This window comes from Neopelma chrysocephalum, unplaced genomic scaffold, assembly GCF_003984885.1.
Source record: "Neopelma chrysocephalum unplaced genomic scaffold, ASM398488v2 Primary Assembly neopelma1_133, whole genome shotgun sequence".
Classification (NCBI taxonomy): Eukaryota; Metazoa; Chordata; class Aves; order Passeriformes; family Pipridae; genus Neopelma; species Neopelma chrysocephalum.
Window position 1 is genome coordinate 794291 of NW_020897795.1, and position 25420 is coordinate 819710.

At 42.2% G+C, this 25420-nt stretch overlaps 1 protein-coding gene across 3 annotated transcripts; it reads right to left on the reverse strand.

The window, feature by feature from the left end:
* Positions 1-10304: 10304 nt before the first annotated feature.
* Positions 10305-24687, reverse strand: ZNF330 (zinc finger protein 330). Of its 3 annotated transcripts, none has more exons than XM_027698852.1 (10): positions 24634-24687; positions 20380-20508; positions 20087-20106; positions 19899-19969; positions 17699-17778; positions 16253-16379; positions 15427-15531; positions 12913-12959; positions 11672-11789; positions 10305-11032 (listed from the first exon to the last, which is right to left on the reverse strand). In XM_027698852.1, exons 2-10 carry the CDS (start codon positions 20497-20499, stop codon positions 10755-10757), a joined length of 966 nt encoding a protein of 321 aa, XP_027554653.1. In that variant the 5' UTR covers positions 20500-20508; positions 24634-24687; the 3' UTR covers positions 10305-10754. The 3 variants fall into 3 exon arrangements, with proteins under 3 accessions (XP_027554653.1, XP_027554654.1, XP_027554652.1); XM_027698853.1 differs by lacking the exon at positions 24634-24687 and adding an exon at positions 24401-24421; XM_027698851.1 differs by lacking the exon at positions 24634-24687 and adding an exon at positions 20835-21062 and having other exon boundaries at positions 20380-20512.
* Positions 24688-25420: the final 733 nt, after the last annotated feature.

The following is a 25420-nucleotide window of genomic DNA, read 5'->3' on the forward strand; positions in this document are numbered from 1 at the left end:
AGACATACCCAAAGGAGCTTTGACCACCTGGCTCAGGTGCTGTGTGCTGCTGAGGTACCTCGGGCCCAGGAAGCTGGGGGCTCCTCCACTGGCTCTGGTCTGTTGGTTTTTTTTACCACCCCACAGCTAGGTCAGGTTCATCTGCAGAAGTTAAACCCCCACATGTGAACCGTGCAGCTGACATACTCCAGTTAGTACCTCCTAGGCAGTAAAGGAGTTATGCTGAAATTAGTAGGACTCTGGTGTGACCAGCAATCACATTTAGGAAGGAGTAGAGTCAGGATCCCTGTCATTTCACAGATGTAAACTAACCCTGTCTTTCCAGTTCTGTCACACCATTTTTTAAGCAATGATTTCTAATTTTTCTTCTGGAAATAAAATGGATGCTTTTAATAAACAAGCAGAGGCCTTGGGTGCTGCACCTTTTTAACGAGATGATGTTGTGGCCAGAAACCATCTCTCAATTTGATAACTTTTGCCTTATCTCTAAAGTAACACATTTGCCTGATCAATCAAATATAAAAATACAATTTAAAAAGCTACAATTTGGTTTTCTGAAATCCATTACACCTTCAGACTCTTACTCTTCTCCCCTAAGCTGCAATAAAATTTTAGTTAATAACCTTCTCCTTCACCTTACCTTCTCCTTCACTTTACAGTATAGTCCCATCCCATACCTTTCCTTTAAGGGAAATTGATTTGGTTTTTCAGTTGCTGGGGGGTGAGAGGGACAGTGAGGAGAAGGAAAAACTGAGTTTGGAGGGGAAGCAGGATTGCTTTCATGTTTTGCTTTTCTTTCTGTGCATATAAAATTTAGGCAACGAGTAAACCTTCCCCATCTGTGACTATGCAGAAGTAGGTTACTTTGCCTAAAGCAATTGCAATAACTCACTTGCCACTTTTGTAGAACTCTCCGCTTTATTAGTTCTATGCTGATAACTTTACTTTTTTTTAGGCATGTAAAAAGTAGGTAATTGAAATCACAAAGGTATCTTGATGCCTGAGCTCTTGTGTCATCACCTAGATGGATCTGAAACTAGGTTAATCCTATGTCAGCTCCTTCAGCTGGCCAGTGATATAATTTATGTACCAAGTAATCGACTGTTCCCTGTGTAAAACGGACAAGTGACAGATCTTTTTCCTGACAGTGCAAGTTTTGTAAAATTTAGGAGCACAAATTTAAGACCATCTGGTCAGAAGTTACTCTTCTACTGATAAAGGCACTATGGGATAAACCTGGAATCCAACTCTTTGGAGTAGTAGCATTAGTAAAAGCAGAAAACTTTATGAATCTGCTGGATCTTCAAAGTATTAAAGAACTTGGGTTTATTTATATGAAAAGCTAGTGCTTTCATGGCTTACAGGCACAGATGGAGAAATAGCTTTCACCATTTTGGTAATGATGGAATGTTTCATGGTGGCTAACAGAATGCAAGAGTGAAAACAAAGACCTCTCTTTCCATGAATGATAACCATGGATTTCTGGTGCAGCCAGATCTCAGGATCAATCTGAACTGACTAAGAATGGCATGCAATTCCAACACCTCAGAATATATCGCAGTGTACAGTAACTGGGAATTCCTTCTCCTGGCACTTCTACTTAACCTTCCACATTTTCAAAAGGTATTTCTTCACTTTCCCGTTCCCTGCAGGATGTGGCTGTAACAGCAAACAGTTGATCCATAAATTTCCAGTTAAGATGGCAACAGAGGTCTCAGGATATGTGAAAGCTGAGTTTGGAAAAACTGTTTTCAGACTGGGCTCTTAGAAGCAAGATTAAATGTTTGGTTGTTCATATAGTAACAGCTGGGTGACAGGAAGCTGAACATGAGCCAGCAGTGTGCCCAGGTGGCCAAGAAGGCTAATGGCATCCTGGTTTGTATCAGGAACAGTGTGGCCAGCAGAACCGGGGAAATTACTGTCCCCCTGTACTTGGCACTGGTGAGGCTGCACCTCGAGTCCTGTGTTCAGTTTTGGGCCCTCACTACAAGAAAGACAAGGTGCTGAAGCATGTCCAGAGAAGGGCAATGGAGCTGGTGAAGGATCTGGAGCACAAGTCCTATGAGGAGAGGCTGAGGGAGCTGGAATTGTTTAGCCTGGAGAAGAGGAGGCTCAGGGGTGACCTCCTCACTCTCTACAACTACCTGAAAGGAGCTTGTAGTCAGGTGGGGGTTGGTCTCTTCTTCCGAGCAACCAGTGACAGGATGAGAGGACATAAGCCTCAAGATGCAGCAGGGGAGGTTCAGGTTGGACATTAGGAAGAATTTCTTCACAGAAAGGGTGATTAGACATTGGAATGGGCTCTCCAGGGAGTTGGTGGAATAACCATCCCTGGAGGTGTGCAAGAAATGACTGCACGTGGCACTTAGTGCTGTGGTCTGGTTGAAAGAGCGGTGTTCAGTCAAAGGTTGGACGTGTTCTCAGAGGTCTTTTCCAACCTCATTGATTCTGTAATTCTGTGATTGGAAGTGGATATTTCTTATCTCAGCACATTTCTAACTTTCCCAGGATCAACTGCACAACTTCCTTAATTTAAATGACAGGAAATTATAATTTGCTGATTTCCTACACTAAACACAGAGGCAATTTGGCCTGAGTCTTCATTGAGTGGCTTTTTTAAACTACAGCTATTAATCCTAGAGTACATTGAGTATATTAATTTTGGATCTCAGAAGGTGGAGAGTTCTGCCATTAGCAGAAAAACAAAGCACACAGTTTTCTGTGCTTGTCTTTTTGCTCAGCTTTAGAATTAAATGTCGTGTGCTGTTAGCCTGGGTTTGCAATGCTCTGAGCAGAGGCATTGCTTGAGGGAGCAGGGGCTCTGCAAGAAGCTGGAGCTTGTGCTCTTTGCCTTGGTCCTTGATTAGACTCGATTCTTTAGGCAGAAATGGCTCCCTGGAAACCAGTGCTGGACTGAGATTCCTGAGACAAGAATTGCCTTCTGCTGTTCCCACCTGCCAGTTCTGGGTAAATAGAAGTGAATTGTACTTGGGCTCTCCATTACTGCAAAAGCAAATCCCAAGGCTTCATAAGTCTGATCTCACATACTGAATGACCAATATTGTGACAGAAGGAACACTAACAGTGGGAAAAGGGCAAGACAAAGGTGCAGCCCCTGACACACTTGCAAGTGCGTCTGAGTTCCTCTGTGAGGGCACAGGCAACGCCTCCCAGGTCATGCAGGCTCAGGCCAAGTGGGAGGTTGTCCAGGGACCACAGGACACATTTTGCTGGCACCCAGCCCATCCTAACACAGTCATGGCTGACTGGGTACTAGACATCAGCTCCTGCAGTTCAGCTGAACCTAAAGGTGAGTGGCAGCAGTGAGGGCTTTGGTAGGAGGGAAAAGGGCAGAGACTATGCCAAGCAAAGGACCACAGCCCACAGAGTGCTGCTGGCACATGGGCAGCTGAAAGGCTACAATCGACAAGTACAGGAAAAACAATCCTCAGGTTTATTAGTAACGTACTTTGGCAATATTCCACGTATTAGAACAAAAGGCAGACGCTAGACTTAGTCCAGTGGCTTTTGTTCTCACCTTAGGGTATTTCACCAAAGGATCTGAGCTTAACTGGAAACAAAATACCGTTTCCTGCAGCTTCATGGCTCAGCCACTGCCTGGGCTGACACTGCTGCTCTGTCAGCTCCAGCAACATCTGTCACCCCAGGGCACACTCTCCTGCTGGGCTGCAGCTTATGAGACCAGCGATGGAGCAAGTGGGAAGACCTCTTAACTTTCTCCATAAACCTGGAAGCAAGTTATTATCTGAGAACCAAACATTTCCAAAAGGACAATGACTTTCAGATATTTTTAAATGGCACTTTAGGGACTCTGGCTCATTTTCACTGTTAATAACCTTATACAGCTATAATATATATTTTTTTTAATACCCAAAGAGAAATTACAGCATATAAAAGACCATGAGGTTATACTTTAGTTTTCTAGAAGCTGAGATAGTCATATTAATATATTATGAAGGCATTGTAACAAGAGTGCTAGGATTTTAATGATAAAACATCCAGGGTCAGTAGAAAATATATATCATCATCTGCAAATTCATTTTAGATATAATAAAGTAGCATAGCACAGGAGATCTGTCACATTTTAAATAGGATAAATGTTATTTATACTTTATTCTGCAACATTTTATCTTTTGAAGCAGCAGGAAAGTGCAGCGGGACTCATGCAGCATCTGCAAACGTGCAGAGGGGCCGTGGCAGCTCATCTGAGAGAGACAGGCAAGAGCTGCAGTGATTACCAGGCCAGTTAAGGAGTGAGGTCACACTCACCTGCCCCACATGGAGGGGTCAGACGGGCCCTGCTGAAGGGGTGCAGGTGGAGAGAAAGATTATAAAGAAGGGAGCAGGCAGTGAGGGAGCTGGGAGTTTTGTCCTCTGCAGCATTGATTGGCACCCTGGTCACGAGTGGTTTCACCCGTGGGTGAGTGCCAGCTTGGCTTTCTCTACAAGGGCAGTGTTGTGGTCAGGTACAGCAGGGGGCAAGGAGAGGAGATGGTTCATAGGCCTGGACTGGTGGGGGAAAGCTTGTGGTGGTGAGTGGTTTCCTTTGTGAATGAGCTCTGGTGCTTGCATGGGTGGCTACACAGGGCCATGGGAAGGTACCGTGTTCTTGCACCCTGTCGCTGAGCTCAGGGCAGGGTTTGTCCCAGCTGCAGGGTGCAGCAGCCCTGACAGCACCCTGGGAATGGCAGAATCTGCAGTATGTTGGGCACAGGTCCGCCCTCAGTTGACTAAAGCTTACTGAGTTAAACGAAGGTGAGACAGGTTGCTTGCTGGAGAGGCTTCTTAGGCTGTTAATTTGTTGATGGCTTTGTGAACTGCTGAACAAAAGAAAAGCAGTGTTCTTCTGAAGGTGTGATATGCCTGGATGGTACCTGCTATGTTTTGTGTTGGTACTGTCTGCTCAGAAGTGGTTTGATGGTAGATCACAGCAGTGTTCTTGTGCAGTGTTAGCACGTAAATGTCAGGATGGAACCTTTGAAATACATGTAACACCAAGTAAGTGGGCAGAATACGGAAGGAATGCAATTTATCCTCTAACTTCTAAGTTAACGTTCCAAATCTGGCCGCAGCAGTTGTGCACACTGAATGCCTAGTAAGGAATTGTGTGGTGCTCTGCTGGAACCATTAATGCTTTGGCAAACAAAAGCCCTAAGGTTAAGCTCTTCTTAGTGCTTTCTTGGCCTACACTTGCAGACTTAAGAGGAGGGTGCAGAAAAAGCCAATTATGAGCATGTGGTGGTGTCCTCTGCACATCCTTCCTTCAAAGAGCCCAGTACGGCTTTGTTGTTCAGCTGTTGATAGGGTAACATCTTTAACTTTCTGCTTTTCTTGCTTAAATCCATGTTCAATAGATATTATTTTTTAATAAGGTAAAAATGATAACAATAAGTTCTCTACAAGCTTGAGGACGCATTCTGTTACCCCCGAGGAAGAAGCAGAGTGCAAATACCTTCTCATGGGATTCAGCTTTGTAGGGTTTTTTTCAGCTCTTTTCCAGGCTGTGTGTGTTTAAAGAGGTAGAGGCTGCAGCATTTGGGTTTCTGCAGCCTTCTAAAGTAGTCTAGTGAAAGGTCACGTTTCAGTTGTTACCACCTTGAAGTAGCAGGAGAGCACACACTGTGAATTGATGCTGACATCCAGGGTGGTGGGAAAATCTCTAAGGGGCTCATCCTTGTCTCTGCCATCAAAGCAAGGTGCTGAATTTAAATCAAACTGGAAGCAGCCTAAGGGTTTATATGCCTGACTAGCAGGGATTCACTTTCAAAACAATCAGCCTCTTTCTCTATGAAAAAAAAAAAAAAAACAGTAGGAGCAGCAACAGGCAACTATAGCAGTAAAATACTTGTATTATCTGCTAAAGAAATTGCGGGTCTTTGGCATTCCAACACTCTAATAAAAAATTAAGAAAAAACTTAGTGGTTTTGTAAAGTGAAAATCTACAACAGATGTCATGTAACATCAAGATGAAGTGAAAATAGTACTTGGGCCCTGAGGCACTCGGTACTTTTCATTTCAGAAGGAAGTAAAAGTGAACTTCCAATCACAGTTAAGTTTGGGGAACACCGTGGAAGAATCACTGGCTGAAGGAGGGGGGGGTTAAAAAGGGTGCAGCAAACATTTTAGTATACTTAGTGTTAGAGAATAGTGGGAGTAGAGATAGCTCCAATAGGCTTTCTCCTGCTTTGAAGCTGTTTCTCTTTCCAATAAACACTGTGCACTACTTAAAATGGGATGTTGTAAAATGCTGTAACTTAACAGCAAACCTACACTCTTATCTGTAGGGGATTAATTTGGTGAGAGATTGAAATGCAATTTATTTTTTTCCCCTTCCACAGTGAAGTACAGGCTTGTGAATCTGCTCTTTGTTTAGCAAAGGGAAGCCAGTGGCTTTTCCATGGAATATTCTCCACGTCTGTGATGTTGTCTTGCTGATTTTTGTCTCTCCTGCCTATGGAAGCTAAAAACTTCCAATGTGTTCCAATGCTTCAAATTTCCAATGTGTGGTAGCTAATTGCAACACACACACTCTTATTAAAGGAATATCATTAGTTATAAAATATGTCTAGTCTGGAGGTTCATGGGTAGGGGATGGAGAGCCCAGGGCTGTTGCCAACTGGACAACTCAGGCTGTGATTTTGTCCATTACTCTGTTTTCTATTTATGTACCTACAAAGCAGAGATGATAAAATTTGTCTATGTCCTAACTGCTTTGAGCTTTTAGCAAATATTTATGAACTAGGTGCAGACTTTCAGGAGATGAGTAATCAAATTTCTCCATCTTCTATAATCTTGTCTCTTCCTGCCTTAAGTAGCTGTGTCTTTCAGTCTTGAGAGCACTTTCCAGTGGAACTGTTGAAATTTAGAACAAATACTTTTATACTGTGGGAGCACATTAACCTCATGTTAAACTTTGCTTCATCTTCCCCACTTCAGCTGATGCTCATGTTGTGTTCTATAACACCTCCCGACATTTAAGATGAACTGTAGATATTAAAGATTATTGAATTGTTCCCACTTGAATAAATGGGAACTCTGCCATTGGTTCCTCTGGAAATAGGATCAGGACCTGGACAGATGCATGTAATGTCTTGTAAGACACACTAATATCTTTCTTCTTGAACAAATAGGACTCCATGCACTTCTGAAGCTTGTCCTCCAGCTCCCTGTGACATGCCTGCAACTATTTTTTCAGCTGTCCAGTACATTATCATGATCTTCCCATCAATTTTCTGGAAACAAAATCAGCAATGCGGGATTGACCAAAAGACTCCCCAGTCACAAGTGCTAAATTACACCTGAGTATGAAGGAAAATGAATTAAATCCACAGGAGAACCCAATGAATTCATAATGAGCTGGTGCTGTCACCTTAATAAACAAATGCAAGAGAAGACCTTACAGAGGTGGCCAGAGCTCTTGTTTTTGAGGATCTACAGGCACAGTAAATGTTACTGTGATTTTGATTCAAGTTCTACTTAAAGTTTTTATTTAAATGGTCATCATAGAGATGGAAAAAAAATAAAGTGTAAGACTTTATCTAGGTCTTGTTTTTCTGGAGTGCTATATGTAACTCTCAGGTGTTCCTGAATATATGTTAGAACTATCCTTCCCTCAGCTCAGAATTTCCTTTAATCAGGGACAGGATTTTTGAAGGAAACTTTAAAATCTCAGGATTTTATTTCCTTTACTCTTGCCCCATCAGGAAGCATACTCTGCAGTACCGGAGTCTTAAAAACATGGAGTTATGCAGGGGCTTTTTGTGAGCCCAGGCACCACGCCCCGCACTCCAGTGACTTTGACAGAAGCTCAGCAGTCACCTGAAAGTACTTGGTGGATTGTAGCAGTGCCTGAACTAGCTTGAGATCCTGTGAATCGTAAAATGTACATCATCAGTACCAAAGCACATCACCTTCGGATTTAGCAAGGGCTAAACCAGCTGCTGAATTCAGAGGAAGATGTAAGCTTAGCACTAATTTACATTTTCAGGTGTAGAGATGGCACACTGCCCTGTCAGTGCCCTACTGACATTCCTCCAAGACACCTCAAAGCAGACCAACAGCAATAAAGAAAAATGGAGCCAACAAGACTGAGTTTGTCTCTGACCTGTTTTTCAATGAAGCCAGGATACACGTTCATTTTCTGTTCCGTCCTGTTCCCGCAATTTACCTTCAGATAACCAAAATTATGCACTTTCTCCGAAAACAAGCTCTGAGGGCCTATCCCCAACAGACCACGTGTTTTTAGCTGTACTAAATAAGCAGAGAAAGTGCATCATATCCTGCCTGTCCTGCCACAAACTGACTCTGTTAGTAGAAAACACAGGCATGTTTGTCTGTTCTAGCCTGAATCCACTAGATTACTTTAAAGCAGCTTAAACTTGCTTGTTTTGACCCCTGGAAGGCCAGGCACCGCAGGTCTAATACCTGGGCCCCATTTCCAGACAGGTTGACAGCACAGGCATTTTCGCTGGTATGAGCAGCAGCACAAAAAAAAAGGCAAATAAATGTCCACTGAGCAGCGACCTTGCTAAATTACAGCAGGTAGCCTGAGCATCTGCTGCAGGCAGCACTTACAGTGGGATCATAGGAACACACATTAGCTCTGGAGTATTGATCCTGCAAGGATCAGTGGAAGGACATTTCAATGAGAAAATGAATAATTCTTTGCTCTGATTATGATGATTAATTCTGTTATGTCAGCAGCCTTTGGCACTGCCAGTGACAGCAGATTTCATAAGAGAAAAACCTAATTCAAGAGCCAAAAACCTTAAAGAGGAATTTTGTGCATTTTAAGAAATAATATTAAGAAATGACACACAAGCAGCTATAATTTTACATATATGCAGAGACACATATACTTCCCTCAGTTCTGTATAAGACTTTGTACTGATGTATAATTGTTTTGTATTTGGAACACCAGCCAGGATAAAAAACTGGCATTGTTGCTGGAATTGACCAGCCACAGATGGACTAACTTGGAAGTCTTTGGACCATATAAAGTTGAGCAGAAATTCTCTTGCAGGTGCCAATTTCACAAATAAGTGATCAGTGTTGAACTGGCAGGCATCCTGCTTCCCTCACTTCAAATTTGGTTATGCAAAAGACTAATCAAGACATCTATCAGGTACATCATTTAAGATGGCTCTTCGCTAACACATGAAATTGGATGGCCCTGGAGTTTCAATCTTTGAAGGGTATTTGGCTTTCAGACAGTGCATTAACTGGTTTCCTCTCCAGTTCTGAAGGCATGCACTGACCAGTTGTGTTCCTTTCTCCCACAGACTTTTTTCCCTCAGGTGCCATATCCAAGTTGTGCTTTTTGTCAGTTTGTTTTTGTCTTGGATGCATTCCAGCTCGTCTTTCACGCATCTGGTACAAGATGCATTTAAGAGGGAAGTATTGATGCCAGGTTCCCCAACCCTGTTTTGTTAGGAAATGTTCATTTGGCAGTCCTAACATCACTAAAAGTTATTATCAAAGGGATCTGCTCTGCCAACATATGACCTTTAGCTGTTAAGAAACAGTAGAGAAAGCACCACAAAAGCAGGTAATGCAATAATCAGTTCAGATATTTGACAGATAATAAGAAATGGCTCTCTTGCATTAAAGCATGGCATTTAGAAAGCTGGAGCAGCACTTTAGGTGGCTGCCCTGCTGTTATGATCTGTCAGCTGTAAAACATTCCCCTAAAGAAGAAAAATAAACCCCACCACTTAGATCTGTACATTGGTAATTAACACATTGACTTTCAAACCAGAATCACTGCAAACACTACTGCAGGTGTCACCTCCTTGCTCAGATGTGTTGATCATTTGCCTTGTACCAGCACCCTTGCACAGAATAATATTTGGACCCAGCATTTTGAACCCCGCTGTGTTTTCTCACCTTATCAATTCATATACGGGGTTGTTTCCTATCTAATTTTATTTTCTGCGTGTTTCATATGCAAGGAAAAGAGCTGAAGGCTGGGCACAGAAGAAAACAGTCTCTTTTTGATCTAATGAGAAACTGCCTTATAGATTTTTGTGGCAGAGAGTATACATGAATATTTTTATTGCCATAAAAGTTTTGATTATCTGGGGTGAACTTGTAATGACTGCATATAGCCCCCCCAATTAATATCTAATACTAAAAATGCTGAAAGGGTGACGGGCAAGTACACAGAAAAATACATTAATCTGCCATACCTACATAAACAAGGAAGTTATTTTAGTGTCAATTCACAGTTTGTACACAACCTGCTTTCCAACTATTCAAGGGAGATCAATATTTATGACAGTTCATTAGAGAATGCAGTTGACTTTTATTGTGCAGACCAAAAAAAAATGCAGTCACCAACCCACCACTGCATTAATGTATGAAATCAGTTAACAAAATGATTGTAAAAAATAACTTAATCTCTGATGAGCAAATGGAAGCAAGTTCTACAGCTCTCCCACATTCCCATGTTGATATGAGAAAATGGCATTGAACCATTATACTCAGTAACTCAGGGACACAACCTTCTGCTGCTTAAGGGAATAAAAATATTCTGATTTTTTTCCCCCAGTCCCAAAATCATTGGTTCATATAAAAGAAAAGTCCCCTTGGAGTTACAGCAGAAGTCCCGCACTCTTAATTCTCTAACTTTGATATGTAAGTACCTGATAGAGCTATCCTACTGGTGTGTACACAACTCAGTGAAGCATTGCTTGGCTCCTTCCAAGTGTTTCTAGCTTGCCAGCATACTAGGCTTAATCTTCTGATTCCTCATAATGTGCATACCCACTAGCATAGGTCCTTCCTAAATTCAAATTGCTGAAGACATCTGTGGTCTCAGAATCTGAATCCTTCCCTCCCTCATCATTGTCATCTTCATCATCATCTTCTGCTTCGTATTCATCATATTCATCCTCACGGTCACCTGCGTCTCCAGTCTTGCTGGAGGAGAGGTTTTTCCAGTAGGCATCATAACCAGAAGCTCCATCTGCATCTTCTCCTCCAGTCTGTCGGCCAAACTTCAAGGAGCGGGCTGCAGGTAGAGAAAAACCGTCATGTTCCCACCCCTCGACAGCAATCCCACATTTCTTTTCTATCCCTTTTTTCACTACTTGAAGAGCACACGATGTTAGGCAGTCTTTTTCTAAATCTGACATTTCCAGATTCAATCCTTACTCTAAGAGAACTTTTCTGCTGCTGCACATGGAAGTGCAGCCAAGTCTGGATAAACAGGAACTGCCCCCCAAGTAGGTCTCAGGTTTTTAGGATAATCCTTTGGTACTTTAGCCAAGAAGACCTGCAACTGGATGTGTGCTTTGCAGACACAATACATATGGTGATTTATTCAAGAGTGGTTGGGGTAGATTGTATATATACCAAAACACATTTTGAAATTCATTAATTGGCTTCTTGTACATGAAATAAGGATTTAAGTGATGATTTTTTTTTTCATTTTTTTCCACAACTAAAATCTTAAACTAAACAAAAGCTTTCACTGTATTGGAATCAATTAATGATTAAGAATGAGACTGCTCAATTCTGTAATTCAGAAAGTTTTTCCCAAAACAAATGCAGCAACTTAAAAGTAACCAGATTTTACTCAGTGTTCCTAGGCAGAAAAGTAGTCACCAATGGCACTTGTATGGCTTGTTAGCTAGAGAAGCTGGCTTACTTGACATGCTCAGATCCTTTGTCTGCTGAGTTTCGTGGCCACATTTAGGGCAAGGAGGCTCTTTTCCTTTTTCCTGCTTGAAGACCTTACTTCGCACATGGTCGTCACAAAAACAAGCCTGTGGGTTGAAGGGAGAATAAAAAGGCTAAATGTTTTAATCATAGAAGCATATTCTTCAGCAAGAAGCAAGCAAAAAAGCTGTTTTAACAGCAGCAGGGTTTTCTGGTTGGGATTAAAATTTAATGAGGTCTGTCTGCAGTGGATGTGGGGTCTGTGCACAGCACAATCACTCTGTGCTGAATGTAGTTCCACAGCTTCCTGGGGAAGAGGCTGCATAAAAGTGCCAAAAAACAAGCAGAGAAAGTAATGTACTCGAGGGCTGGATTGTAGTGCTGCCCACAAGGATCCTGGCAAACCTGGGTTTACGCTGACAAGCCTAAATAAAACACAATGAGATGTTTGCCAGAACATTATGCAGTGGCCTAAAGGCAAGAATTAGAGATGGAAAGTTCACATGTTGAGCACCAGGGTGCAGTGAAGATACCTGGGGAAAGGAACAATTTGGAATATGCCATCGATGCCATGGGAGAGTGCAGGGAAACATATGGAGGGTAAGAAGAATAAGAGCAGGCAATGAACCAGCATCTGGAGAAATCTGGGCAATGCTGACGATGAAGCAGGTGGAACTTTTTATACAAAATTATTTCTGAGTGTGTAAAACCATGAGCCTGATGTCAATAAGTTAGTCTGTTCACATGTAAAACTGGATTAGCTGTGGAGATTATTTCTGTTGGATCCAGGCTGCAGCAATTTCTGCTCAGATTGACCATTAAACTTGACTGTTTAAAAAAAACCAAATTTTTAAATGATTGTAGATCCACATTGGATCAAAACATATTACAAAGCCTTGGATTCTGTTCAAGGCCAAGGATTTGTTTTGTTGTTTTGCTGGATTTTTTAAAGACCCAACATGGTACAGGCCCAATTTAAACTAAGAGGGCTGGACAAAGTGAAGATCACCTCAGCTGGCATAACGATGCACAACACTGGCTAGTGGTTAACAGGCAAGCACAGATAAAGACCTTTTGCCCCCCAGAGGTCTGCCCCCTAATATATAATACAAAAATATTATATTTTTTTAAAAATGGAGAGGAAGATATGACAAGACCTGATACCAGCCTTGGAGACCAAGAAGAACGAGCCTAAAAGCACAGCTACCCACAACTGTCTTTACTCTTTACCTTACAACGCAGGCACGAATGCTGCCCAAGCCTGTTACAGGAAACACCTGTTGGAGAAAATCAATATGTCAAATTCAGTACTTGGAAACTGCAGACCTGTGATGTGTTAAAAACCTTGTAAAAGTATATAATACCATTACTGATGCATTTGTTTTAATTCCCTGACATAACTGTATGATGGCAATGTGAATCAGCCATTTTACCACACAGTACCCTTTTACTAGATTTTTTTTCAACCCTAAGCCTCATGGCATTAATGTAATTTGACACCAAAAAAAAAAACCAACCTCAAGAGGGGAAAAAGTTTAATTATTTCTTGAGCTTCCACACTTTTAAAAACAGAAGTTTCAGAAGAAATTTGGTATTAAGTGACCATCTTGCTTCTCCTTTTCTCACAACATCAAAAGGAGTGCTAGCGATGTGAGAACACTTAAAGCTTGCAAACTTCCAAACCTAGAAATGTTATGTTCCCTATTTTCTGTCATATCATCTGGAAATGCACTTGATTGCACACAAGTTCATATGAAAGTCTATCTGTGTTAAAGAACTGGACCTGGCACACAAGCTATAAAGAGCAGAATCAGTGCCCAAAATCTAACTTGTCTTGAGCTTCAAATTGTTTTTTTACTCCACTAGAGGGAGTACAGTAAAGGCAAACACTCAGGAATCGGCAGAAACATGAAGCCGGGTGAATAGTTACTCCTCGAGAAGCAGTAATAGGTATTTTATCAGTCTCTGTGTGAGTATTTATTCCCTTTCACCTTGCCTTGCCCCTGTGACAGCGAAGTTTTTGAATAATAAATATCACGAGTTCTCCACATGAGCAGGATAGCCATGGGATTTAGAGCTCTGTCATGTGCTTAAAGATGAAAATGATAACGCATTTATATTCATCATTTCTTGAGTATCTGCACTTTAAAAAACTTCTCTCAGATAGCGATGGGAAGTAACGCTACCCTTTTCACAGCTAGAATGGATTTAGACTACAATTGCATGACCACAGTTAACGTTTCTGTATTCTGTAAAAGTACAGGTTTTATAATCTTGTTACCACACACTGATAAAAATCCTGTATCTTTTCCAAGTCAGTGCTGTGCCACAAAACATTGAACACAGTGAAAAAAAACTCAAAAAACCTTTTGCCCTATTCAGGGTGTGATCACATCTGTGAATTAAAAGCTTCCAACAATCATTGAAAAAACATTCTTGTGGAACAGCTGTTGCTGCTTCAACATTGCTATGCAGGAAGGTATTCTGGCAGAATACATCAAGGGAAGCTAAGGAAGGCTCAGAGAACAGCTGTCTGGGAACAAAAAGATGGGACATGAAAAAGAGATAAGAGATTTCTAAAGACACCAACTAGGACATTGAAATCAACAAATATTCTAAACCAGGAGAGATAAATTAGGACAAGAGATTGGTCAGTTCTAAAGAAAATAGTCTTAAGATAAAGAGCACCTTGAATTTCTACAATAATGATTGAAAATAACTTTACAGTTAAAATACAGGCAAACAAGTTTTAGAAAGGACAAACAAATGTCTCATGGGATAAACCAAGTAGTCATTCACGGTAGGTAGAAGAGAAATACTTCTAAAAAAATGTAGTTATTTCAAACATGCACAGTCTTGGCTTGTTGGTGTTTTATTTTCTTGGGGTTTTTTTTAACTTCCCTTGAAATTTCCCTGTTTCAGCCAGAGATGAGCAGTGAGTGAGCAAAGTCAGGCATTGCCATCATGTCCTCCTATAAACACCAGTTTCAGTTTTCTCCACACAGTTAATCAAAGTTCAAAAGGACAGTCTTCAGCTACCTGTTCTTTACCCAGCAAGAGTGGACATGTATCAACACTTGATACATTACTGACACACAAGTCCACTGGTCAGTGAGGAAATGAAATCGGAAATCATGCTCTGGACTATTTTTGTCACTTCCTTCTGTGTTCACCGTGTCTCCCTGAATCAGATGATGGCTCCTGACTGAGTCATGGCCTTCCTCAGGACTTCAACAGCTGCCAACTCTTCATCAACACACAGGCCTTCCACAGCAATGTGGGAAAGTTTAGCCAGCCTAACAGAGGTGGCATTGTTTGGGACAGCTGTTTTCCACGAGGAACAGGTATCTAGAAATAGCTCATCACATGGTGAGAAGAGTGGAAGACAGCTCCTCCTGCCTGCAGAGCTTTGTGGAGTAAAAAAGCAGCATCAGCAGTTCCAGCCGTTTTGCTGCAGTCCTGGCCACTGCCAACACTCCAACTTTGGAGACTGCTGGCTCCTGCAAAGGCAGCTTCCCAAGGCAGGCCTGTAAGAGCCTGGCAGGAAAACAACTGCCATGTATACTCTGGCATGGAGGAAGGTCAGAGACAAAAGTTCTAGTCTGGATAACTGAATACCAAGAGCTGGCACATATGAAAAAGGCAAAAGCTGGGAAAGATGATAGAGAGTTTTCCAGAGCACAGAGGAAGCAAGTGGAGATTCAGCTTAGCTGTGGTGAAAGGGACTATGAATAACTAACTTACATTTAAACGTCTCTGCTTCCAGAACTTGGCAGCTGGCTTGATGTTCAAACTGATCATCTTCACAGAGGAAATCATGGCAAAAAGAGCAGGCGAATATTCTGCCTCCTGAAAGATTTATCAAGGCAAAATAATCAGCAATGGGCACAGGCATCAAGTTCTGCTCTGCAAACAGTTTAGGTAGTAATTTTGACTGAAGACCAGGTCTCCCTTCTGTCACTAATGCTTCAACAAAGTCCTAAATTAGGCACTGCCATCCATTTTTACACTGACAAATACCTTGTTTCCTACAAGACAGCAGAAATATAAAAAGAGTATTACTTCTAGTACTTTTCTTTAATTCAACTATAGCATTAAGTATTTTCCTGAAATCAGATCATATTCTCATTCAGTCTCCTTTCCTCCCACCCCCTTACCTCTGATATAAGCTTGGAATAAACACTTTAAAGGATTCCACAAATCGAGACCAGTATGGTTTGCTAGGCAATTGGGAATCCAAATACCTGTGCTAGTGCAGAAGAACAGAGTGGGAATAGCAGAAGATTGTGTTGGCAATTTGATGCAGTGCTTAATTATGCAAATAGTTAGGCTGATAGAACCATTATACTTTAGATGACACAATCATCCCTGAGCACTGTATGTTCTTGAGCAGGTTGTTTACTTTCCCTACTGCATAATGTCTATTTTTAAAACGGGAAGAATCCTTGCTTTGAACAAACATACTTGCAAGGACGAATCAGTGAGGATTAAAAATGCTGTTAAGAATAAAGGTGCAGTATCCTAAGCAATGCAATTTACATTTTCTTATTTTTACACGTGAGCAACCTACCATGGTCCCAGACACTTCTTTCACACTCAATACATTCTGCGTCTGCGAGAGGACAGATACACGCGTGTGTGCTGAGACACTTCCTCCCGTGACACACCCAAGCTTCACAGAAATCACAGATTGCACCCTGCAATTACAGAAAGATATCACCTCTGAACTTCTGCAATACCTAGAGAGACACTCTGACTCCACAGTCCTCAATGTATCCTCATATCCCTTCTCTCAGTGGGTTCATTTCGGTTGACTGGGAGAGTATTGAACCGCATCTGTATTCCTATCAAGCTGCTCCTCAGTTCATCTTATTTGTTATTCATTTCTGCAGGACTAAATATGATGCACAATAACTTGGTTTTCTCCTTTTTCTGTCTTTTACACTTCTTTTCTTAAATTGTGTGCATAAAAATTTTATCCTCCAGTTGAAACCTGAGATCCACAAAGGATAACAGTGTTCTGACAAAAATGGAATTTCAAAAAAGACATGAAAAATGCCAATAGTTTCTTACAGCTGAAGTCACTCACTCAGATTTTAAACCATGCTTTGCACATCCCTGCAAAGAGCAAAGATCAAATAACTCATTAGAAATAAGTTAGACTCTTTAACTTTCATTTTGATTAAATTACAAGATCTTCACATCAGCTATCCTTAAATGTAGCATTTAAGAAGCCTCCTCAGCCCATATGTAACTAACTACCATGTGCACTACATGCACACAAAACTAAGAAACATTGTGAATGCAAATTAACTGTTGAGGCATTCACTATTGCATGAGTGAATGCATGGGATGAGTTCAAGAACATCAGAATGTAAAGGCAAGCTGTGTTACTGAGAAAAGCTGACTGTCAGCTGGAGGTGGAAACAGGACAGAGGTTTAGTCCACATAGCACTTAATCTCTAGGCTGTCACATGTCAAATCTTGCTTTCCAGAAGGGAGACACTAACTTGTCCTTCTTAGAACAAAAATTCAAAGGCCTGAAGCTATGATTATCTCCTTTAAGAGCCCAAATGACGGTTTATGTTAAGTAAAATTCCCCCCTAAAGCTATGGAACAGATTCCTCTCTGTGATACTGATGATCTCTGCAACACTAAGACAACAGTAACAAAAGTCTGCAGGTCTTTGCAGAATGATCCTAGATTGTAATGAAGACTGAGAATTGGATATGGGGCATGTAAGCTTCAGTGCTGTTCATGCATGTGCTTAGAGCCTGCCACCAAGACAGATCCACTAGCATCCAGGACATGTTGGAGCTTGCAGGAGTTGAATCTAAAATTGCAAAATTTGAGTGTTCAGTATAAGGGAAAAATCAGTTTCTTATAGTAAAATAAGGGGGGGAAAAACTTGGCACGGTACACGCTATCATTCTGTAAAGCTGTTCTATCTTCTTTCAGAAAGATTTGCACAAAATAACCTCATACTGCTAAAAAGGCTTTAATTTTGTATACATACCACCATTGCTAGTCCAGTACCATACACACCAGCGTGTTTTATGACACAGTCTGAAGACTTCATCATGCATTTGGTTTTTCCTGTTTAAAATAAAAAGGCAAGCAACCATAAGAAAACTATACAAAAAAAAGTAGAATGCACATTCATATAAGAACAGCACTTCACTAAATACCTGAGCCTAACTGTAAATCTAGGTAAAAATAATCCAAATAAAGATGTCTGAATTATTGCTGCATCCTGCAACCCACTTTCACATCTCCCTTAGGTTAAATTATTGTCTCTTTTCAGCCAAAACCTCTTGCCCGTGTACTGAGATAACAAGGCAATGTGTTGGTCTTGCTCTGTGTTTTGAGGCACTGGCAAAAATGTCAAATGCCAAAACAAACCAAAGAACAAAACTAAGGTCAAAGTCAAGCCATGATATCTTAAAAACCTGTATTTAAAACTGCTGCTGGTTCTGTCCCATCATAAAAGCAGCACATTTTGTGTGCAAGGCACAAGAAAAAACCCCATGTGTTTAATTACTTGCAAGTACTTGGATACTTGGTTTTTTCAGTTGTTAGTTGCTTTTTTTTTCTTTTTAAAAACCATAGATTAGTTTCTAGACAAAATAATTCACTTTAAATACAGGGGACAGGTGGGAGAAAAAGCCACAGCCTGCACCTAAAAGTCATTCTGACACAAGCAAGCAGCAAGGGTGACAATCTTCCCCTAGTCCTTGTCTCTGACATAAATAGCTCTACCAGAAAGTTCCACCCTCTGTCTGCAGTCATACAAGCAAAAAGATCTTGTAGTCAGCTCAGGCTACTCCAGTGGAGTTTTATCACTGATTCAAGTTGTGCTGCCATGGACCCCTTTGGTGTGTCTGTTATTGCCTGCTTAGAGAAACCAACACCAAGGTGCTCCCTGCCCACCCACTCAAGGCCTGAAAAACCAAATTCTGCTCTGAAAATAATTAAATCCCAGTATGCAGAGTTTTGTATTACACCAGAAGTCAGTTACCAAAGGACCCTTGGAGGGTGAGGAAGTACCAGTGGTGGGCTGAGCTGGGCAATGAGGGGTGGGGGGGTATTACTCAGTCTGGAGCACTGTAGTACAGCTACCTTGCTCCCATCCCTCAGGGACTTCTCCAAGAAAGGTGCTGTTGGTTTGTAGTGTCTGTCCCCAGTGCTTGATTAAGCATGAAACAGCTCTGGTGGTCTTTGTTTGGAAAACCCTTGGACTCAATATAATTTTATGGTTGTTGATAGGAATGCTTTTCCTCTAGAAACACACTCCAGATTAAAATAAACTCAACACACAGGAGTCAACTTCTGTATTGTAAGACAGAGAGCATGTTTTTAGTACTTCACTGCATGATGACAGAAGGAAGACTTATGAAGCATGACACACTGCCAGTGCACACTAACAGCCTGGCTCCCAGAAATGCTCAGAATCTGCAGGTCACAACAAAGGCACTGGAAGATGCAGATGTCAGCAGCTCTGAGAGTCAAACAACAAAACAGCCAAATTGCTTAATGACAAATTGAAAATCTGCAAGGATGTGTTGGAACAGTGAAACAACAAAATTCACCTCAGTAAGAAATGAATATCGACATCTCCTGCAAGCAAGCAGCTGTTTGAAAACAAAGGGCATCTTAGTTTGATTCAGAGCAGAGCTCTGTCACTAGGAGTCCTTCTCTTCTAATTTCAAAGCATCAGCCCTCTAGCCCATATAAATAAAATAAGCAGTATACTACATTACAACCCCATGCAAGATGAAAAATGTACTGTTGCTTTAATTGATATTGAACTGACTAGAAATTATATAATCCCTAAAAAAGCAGTATTTATTGGTGCCTTGCCAGCAGGCAGAGCATTCTTAGTTCTGCTGCCATTACCAAACAATACTACACGTGGTAAGTGTAGGGAAACAGTCAGTCAGATATTCTCAAACCCAAAAGGCAGTGAGACAAATTCTTCCAAAGATCAAATGCTGAAGACAAGTCCAGACTTGCAAACCTCTGGGGGTCAGACGCATAAACATTAGTGCATGATCAAACAAGGTCACTTCTCAAGAAGGGTATTCACAGCAGATTTAAAAGAACCTGCTCCACAAACCACAAAGGTACTTCTAGACAAAGGTACTCTAACAAAGGTACTGAGAGTTTAACACCACAAACAGGACTGAGGACAGTTTTCATTCATTAATTCTACTCACCACATTGTGCACAAATGGGTAATTTCTGAACAGAGTTACAGAAGTAGCAAAAAGCTCTGTTCTTCTGTCGTCTAGGCACATGGAGAAGGAACCAAAAGAAAAAGAAAGCAAGCATTAAAAAAGACCTGTGAAATGTTTCAAACCAATTAATATTAAACTACTGGTTTTAGAAGGGGAAAAATTCTTACCTTTGGCACTTATCACATTCCTAAAAAGAAGAAATAAAACACTGGTAATTATTTTCATTCTAGGTAAAATATATAAAATTTGCAGACACTCACAGGGACTCTGAATTCTTATGATTAGGATCCAAACTTTCTATTCAATATTATACATCTAATGCAAATGTAAGCTTAAATATAGAGGAGGAACAGTAGGAAGAATGACATTCTTATGGCATTAAATACATTTATGTATTATCACTGGTTTAACACGATTTAAAATGAAGTGTTTTAATATAAAATACTCTAGGTTATTTTACCATTGAAGCATTACAAGGATGTTTGGCCAAATCTATGTTGGCTCTTGAAGCCCTTATCTGCTTTTCACGTTCTCGACGGTTCTCAGCTTTCTTACGAGCACCAGTCTTCTTTTTAGGCATATTTACTATCTGTGGGGGGAAAAATAGGTAAGTAATGAATGCACACAAAATTATGTATGGATACACATGACACATCCACTAAAACTGCATCTTGGAGTTCACAGGTTAACTGTGCTTCATTCATTTCCTTTTCTGAAAGTTTCTTTTCAAAGCCAGAAGAAGGGGCCAGTCCACGAGGAAGAGCCATGTGATGAACCATAAAGAATCCTGTGATCTGAAAAAGACTTTGCTGTCCTCAACTTTGTGTTGAACTATCTTTGAAGTGTTCTGTCTTGGAAAAAAAAGGAAACCACTATGTTTGTGATGGGCCTCTGGTTTTGGTTTGCCTTGTTTGTTTAATAAGGAAAATATTCAGCTCATTTCCTCTTTCACATCTTATTCTCAGTAACTGCTTCATTCAGTTAAAAAGCATTCTTCAGGTAAGCAAAAAGTGGTGTACTGCAAAAATGCAAATTTCACACTTCATGAAGGCTGAGAAAACAAAATGTCATTATACAGATTTAAGAGCTTTGACAAAGGGATGTTTGTACTGCTTATTTATCATTCTAGCATATTTGCAATAATGAAGAGATGAGCACGCATTGCTTTGAAGACATCATTGTTTTCCAAAAAGGATTTACACTAAGTTAATTCCATTTGGTTCCATTCTAACATTCTAGGAGGGAACCAGTGCAACATAGTGGTGAGACCATCAGGAAAACAATCAGACCACTGGTCTCTTGCCATGTCCACAATGAACTGTGCAGTACTCACATATGCTTAGTTTACTTTGTGTTTATAATAAATTAGGCAAGGATTATCCTGACTTCATGAAATGGACAACTGAGAGATTCAAGATGATGTTAGAATTTCTCTCGTCAACACAGGCACTTCCTTAGGCTCCATCTTTATCATCTCCTTGTTTCTGATGATGTAACTGTTCTTGGTGTCCTGTTCTCAAACAGATACAGGTTAAAAACAAAACTAAAACCAAACCAACAAGCACCACCAAGGCCCAGATTAGCATAATCTGATGGTGGAAGACGGTCAAAGGGGCAGCAGTTTACTTAGCAAGCATGGGAATGAGAAAGCAGCTAAGGATGAGGTGATGATCTCTCCACTGACAAAAAAATTGCCTGTTCTAAAAAAATACTCTCAATTCTATGAGCCCACTTCTTTGTGTTGCAGCTACCAAATCACACTTCCTTGCAGACAATAGGATGTCTAGATCTTTCCAGATGTTTAGTTTTTATTTTGGTACCTCACCAGTGCTTCTGTTTTGAAAATCTGGCCTCTCCACCAAGCTGCCCCAAAACATATTGCACTTGTACAACTAGGTCACAGTTCTTTTAGCTACAAGTACACCTACCAGTGGTCCTTGCTCTGCCTCTGATTTCTTAATCTGCAGAAAAACACCTTCAGACAATTGGTAACTGAGACTCAAGTGTCATCTTAACATCTCAATCTCCACTTAAGGAGTTTGAAGAAAATCACTGCAGACTTGGAGCTTGGCAAAAACTGGCCCACACGATAGGCAGCTCTGCCCAGGCAACCTCTGCTGATTCCAGTAGGGTCTGTGGGTGGATATCAGGGCCACTGGCCTAAGGAAGTGAGAGGTACCTGCTCTCCCCAGCCTCATCCCTAACTCCAAGCAGACATGCATGCTACCATCTGTAAGAATAGTTGCAGCCCCAACAGGCAGCCAATTCTAACATCTTAAACTTGGAAGAAAAATGAGTATCTCTGTTCAAAAGGTCTTACAAAATAAACCAAAGAATCCTAACTTTCCTGAATACAGAAATATATTGTCCTGACCAAATACTAAAATTTGGGTTTGATAGCACACATAAATCAGTTTTCTCACCCTGCAGCATTTTGCACCGTATTTAAATTGTATTAGTGTCATATTTTGTAGTCAAAATTATATTGCTGTGCTGCCTGCTGGCAACTGTCATCATTCTAGAGTGTGACATTTCAGTCCGATATGAGGCCGCACATGAATTTTCAGACAACTCAAATGCTGATTTAACAACAGAATCTAATGGTTAGTATTTATACCTTGACTTCTTCCCATTACCTCATAATCCAAAGCACCAAAACGACAAACTGTTTTCATGAAAAGCACTGCCTCAGTGACTACTGAGGACACAGGTTATTAGAAAGCTTCCAGGTGGCAGTTTTAAGTAACAACAGAAGTGCAATGTCAGGTCCTTTTAACAAAGCTATGGAGTCAATCCAGGCTTTCAGACACCATCCAGTAACAACAACATCCTATAGATCAATATTCTTATCACTCTTTCCCTCTGAGCTTCCACTTAAGATTTGTTTGTTGTCTTTGCCCTGAGTTCAAATTTTTTAGGAAATTTACCTTCTTTTAAATTCTGAGTTAGAGCTTAATAGCGTTACGGTTCCAGAAATTACGACAGCATAAGCTTTGTTTACATGCAATTCCTTTCAGATCAGAGTATTGTCTCTTTTGAAACCACTAATTAGTATTTAAATGGCTCTGCTGTATGTTCTACCTCCACTTTTGACACACCTTTGCCAAATGCTCGGGCAGCAAAGACCCGGTGGAATCTGCTGGCTTTCCCATGCTCTCCTGAAGGGTGCATGGGAGAGAAAAGTGCATCTGGAAGACCTAAAACAACAGGTTATAGGTCCACGCCTGGTTCCCTCCTCAGCCCCAGAGGGTATGGCCATGCTGCCCCATGGAGTGTGGGAGCCCCTGAAATGGGAAGAGTTCTGCACAAGGGTGTTTTCTCCATTTTAAGTTTCCTACTTGGGAGAAAAATGCTGGGCCGGAGCAGCAGCTGCAGGAGTGAGCGTGGCTCTCCAGCTTAAGGGCTGATGCTGCAGCACAAGAAAGCGCAGAGTTCAGATATCGGAAGTGGTGTCAGGGGAGGTTTAGGTTGGGGATCAGAAAAAGGTTCTTCCCCCAGAGGATGGTGCTGTAACACGCTCCCCAGGGAAGTGGTCACAGCTCCAAGCCTGACAGAGTTCAAGAAGCGTTTGGATAATACTCTCAGGCACATGGTGTGAATCTTGGGGATGGTCCTGTGCAGGGCCAGGTATCAGGAGGCTGTGTATGAGGTGAGCAGCAGCTCAAAGCAAAAGTCCTAATATGTGTTATGTGAGTACTGGGTCTGCAGCACCGTGTTCCGTCCTGTAAATTTTCACCTATTGTTGCTCATGTGCTGCATTATATGCTGAGGTAAACAAAGGCAAAGACCACAGGCAGAACTCCCACCATAGCTCCAAAGACTCTGTGTATTTTAACTGATGGCTGTGCTGTGTAAGATACATTAACAACACCTGGTAACCAAGTTCTGTTGGAGTCACACCATGCCTGTGCCTTCTTATCCTTGGGGAGGTCCCAAAGACACACACTGACTGCACCAGCAGATTTCTGGATCTCCTGTGCTGAGCAGGACATTGCTTTGTGTTGTATTATCTTGTGGTATAGGAACCACATCATGAAGAGCTGAAACAAGCAATTCATTGGTGGGGCAGGGGGGCTGGCGGGTTACCCTTGTCACCCCACAAACACCAACACCCAAAACAGACGTTCTGTACTCCAAGCCTTCTTGTACTTGACCATCAAATACCTTCTACCTCACACGTATACAAAATCCGTTCTACCACTCATATAAAAATTACAGCGTTAAAAAAAAAAATCCGCATTAGCAGTAGTTCATAATAATTGTCCTGGCACTGTGATTTGCCGTGACTTACTCCTTCTTTTGGAAGCAAAGCGACTACAGACTGCACCGTGGGACCGCAGCGCCCGGGGACTGCCGCGCTGGTCAGCGCCCAGGGCGGGGGGCGCTTCCTCAGGCACCTCTCCGGCACATTTCCTGCTCGGGAGCGGCACCTCGTTCCTCTAGGAGCCCGGCGAGCCCCGCCACGGCATCACGCTGCCAACCTGGATGGCCGCGCTCCCAGCTTCCAGGGACTTGGACAAGGGGAAACCAGGCACCGCTTCGCTCGCTAGGGCAGGGAAGCCGCGCGGGACCGGGACCCTCAGCGTCCCCAGCCCACTCCCGATCGTCCCCAGCCCTCCCTCCCACTCCCCGCTCCCCTCTCCCACCTCCCTGTCGCCGTTCCCAGCTCCCTTTCCCCGTTCCCAGCTCCCTCTTCCCCTTTCCCCGCTCCCACCTGGCTCTGGCGGCCGTGCGGAAGCCGGAAGCGCCGCTCTCCGCGGTGCGCTGCCCGCCCGGCCCGCGCCGCCCGGCGCCAACGTTCCGGGGGCGGCCGCGGGGACCGCGCCTGAGGGGAGCCGGAGAGAGAAACAAGAATCCCAGGATAGGGATCGTGCCCTTTCTCCTCACGGGATCGCAGTGCGCCCGCGAGTTGGAAGCCGGGAAGTGGCAGGTTTTCGAGCTGCAGGGAAAGGTGTTGCCAGAGTTTTGGAGGGAGACATCATGAAGCTGGAGTAGTTGGCACCTGCGTCTTGCGTGCTACGAAGCACTTGGTGTTATAATGAGAACTGCACCGGCCTGCACTTTCATGTTCTTCGACTAAAAAAGGGACACCTTCCACTAGACGAGGTTGCTCAGAGAACCATCCAACCTGGCCTTGAACACTTCCAAGGATGGGGCACCCACAGCTCCTCAGGGCAGCCTGTGCCAAGGGCCTCACCACCCCCACAATGAGAGGTTCATCCTTGTATCTAATCTAAACCTCTCATCTTTTGCTTTAAAACCATTCCCCCCTTGTCCCATCACTGTGTGCCCATGTAAAGAGCCACTTTCCCTCTTTTTTAATAGCCCCCTTTATGTACTGAAAGGCTGTGGTGAGGTCTCTCCAGAGCCTTCTCCAGACTGAGCAATCCAAATTCCAATAAACTCCAATATAATCTCTCTACTCACTTAAAACATGCCATTGGTTTCACTGTGGTTGGGAAATCACTGAAAAAGCTTTTATAAGCTGTTTGCATGGATGT

Coding starts and splice junctions, on each gene's coding strand:
- ZNF330 (XM_027698851.1), bottom strand. CDS start 20,896: ATGAAGCAGTTACTGAGAATAAGATGTGAAAGAGGAAATGAGCTGAAT. Junction 20,513..20,834: donor CTGAATATTTTCCTTATTAA/ACAAACAAGGCA, acceptor ATTTTTCCCCCC/ACAGATAGTAAATATGCCTA. Junction 17,779..19,898: donor ACCCATTTGTGCACAATGTG/GTGAGTAGAATT, acceptor TATTTTAAACAG/GAAAAACCAAATGCATGATG.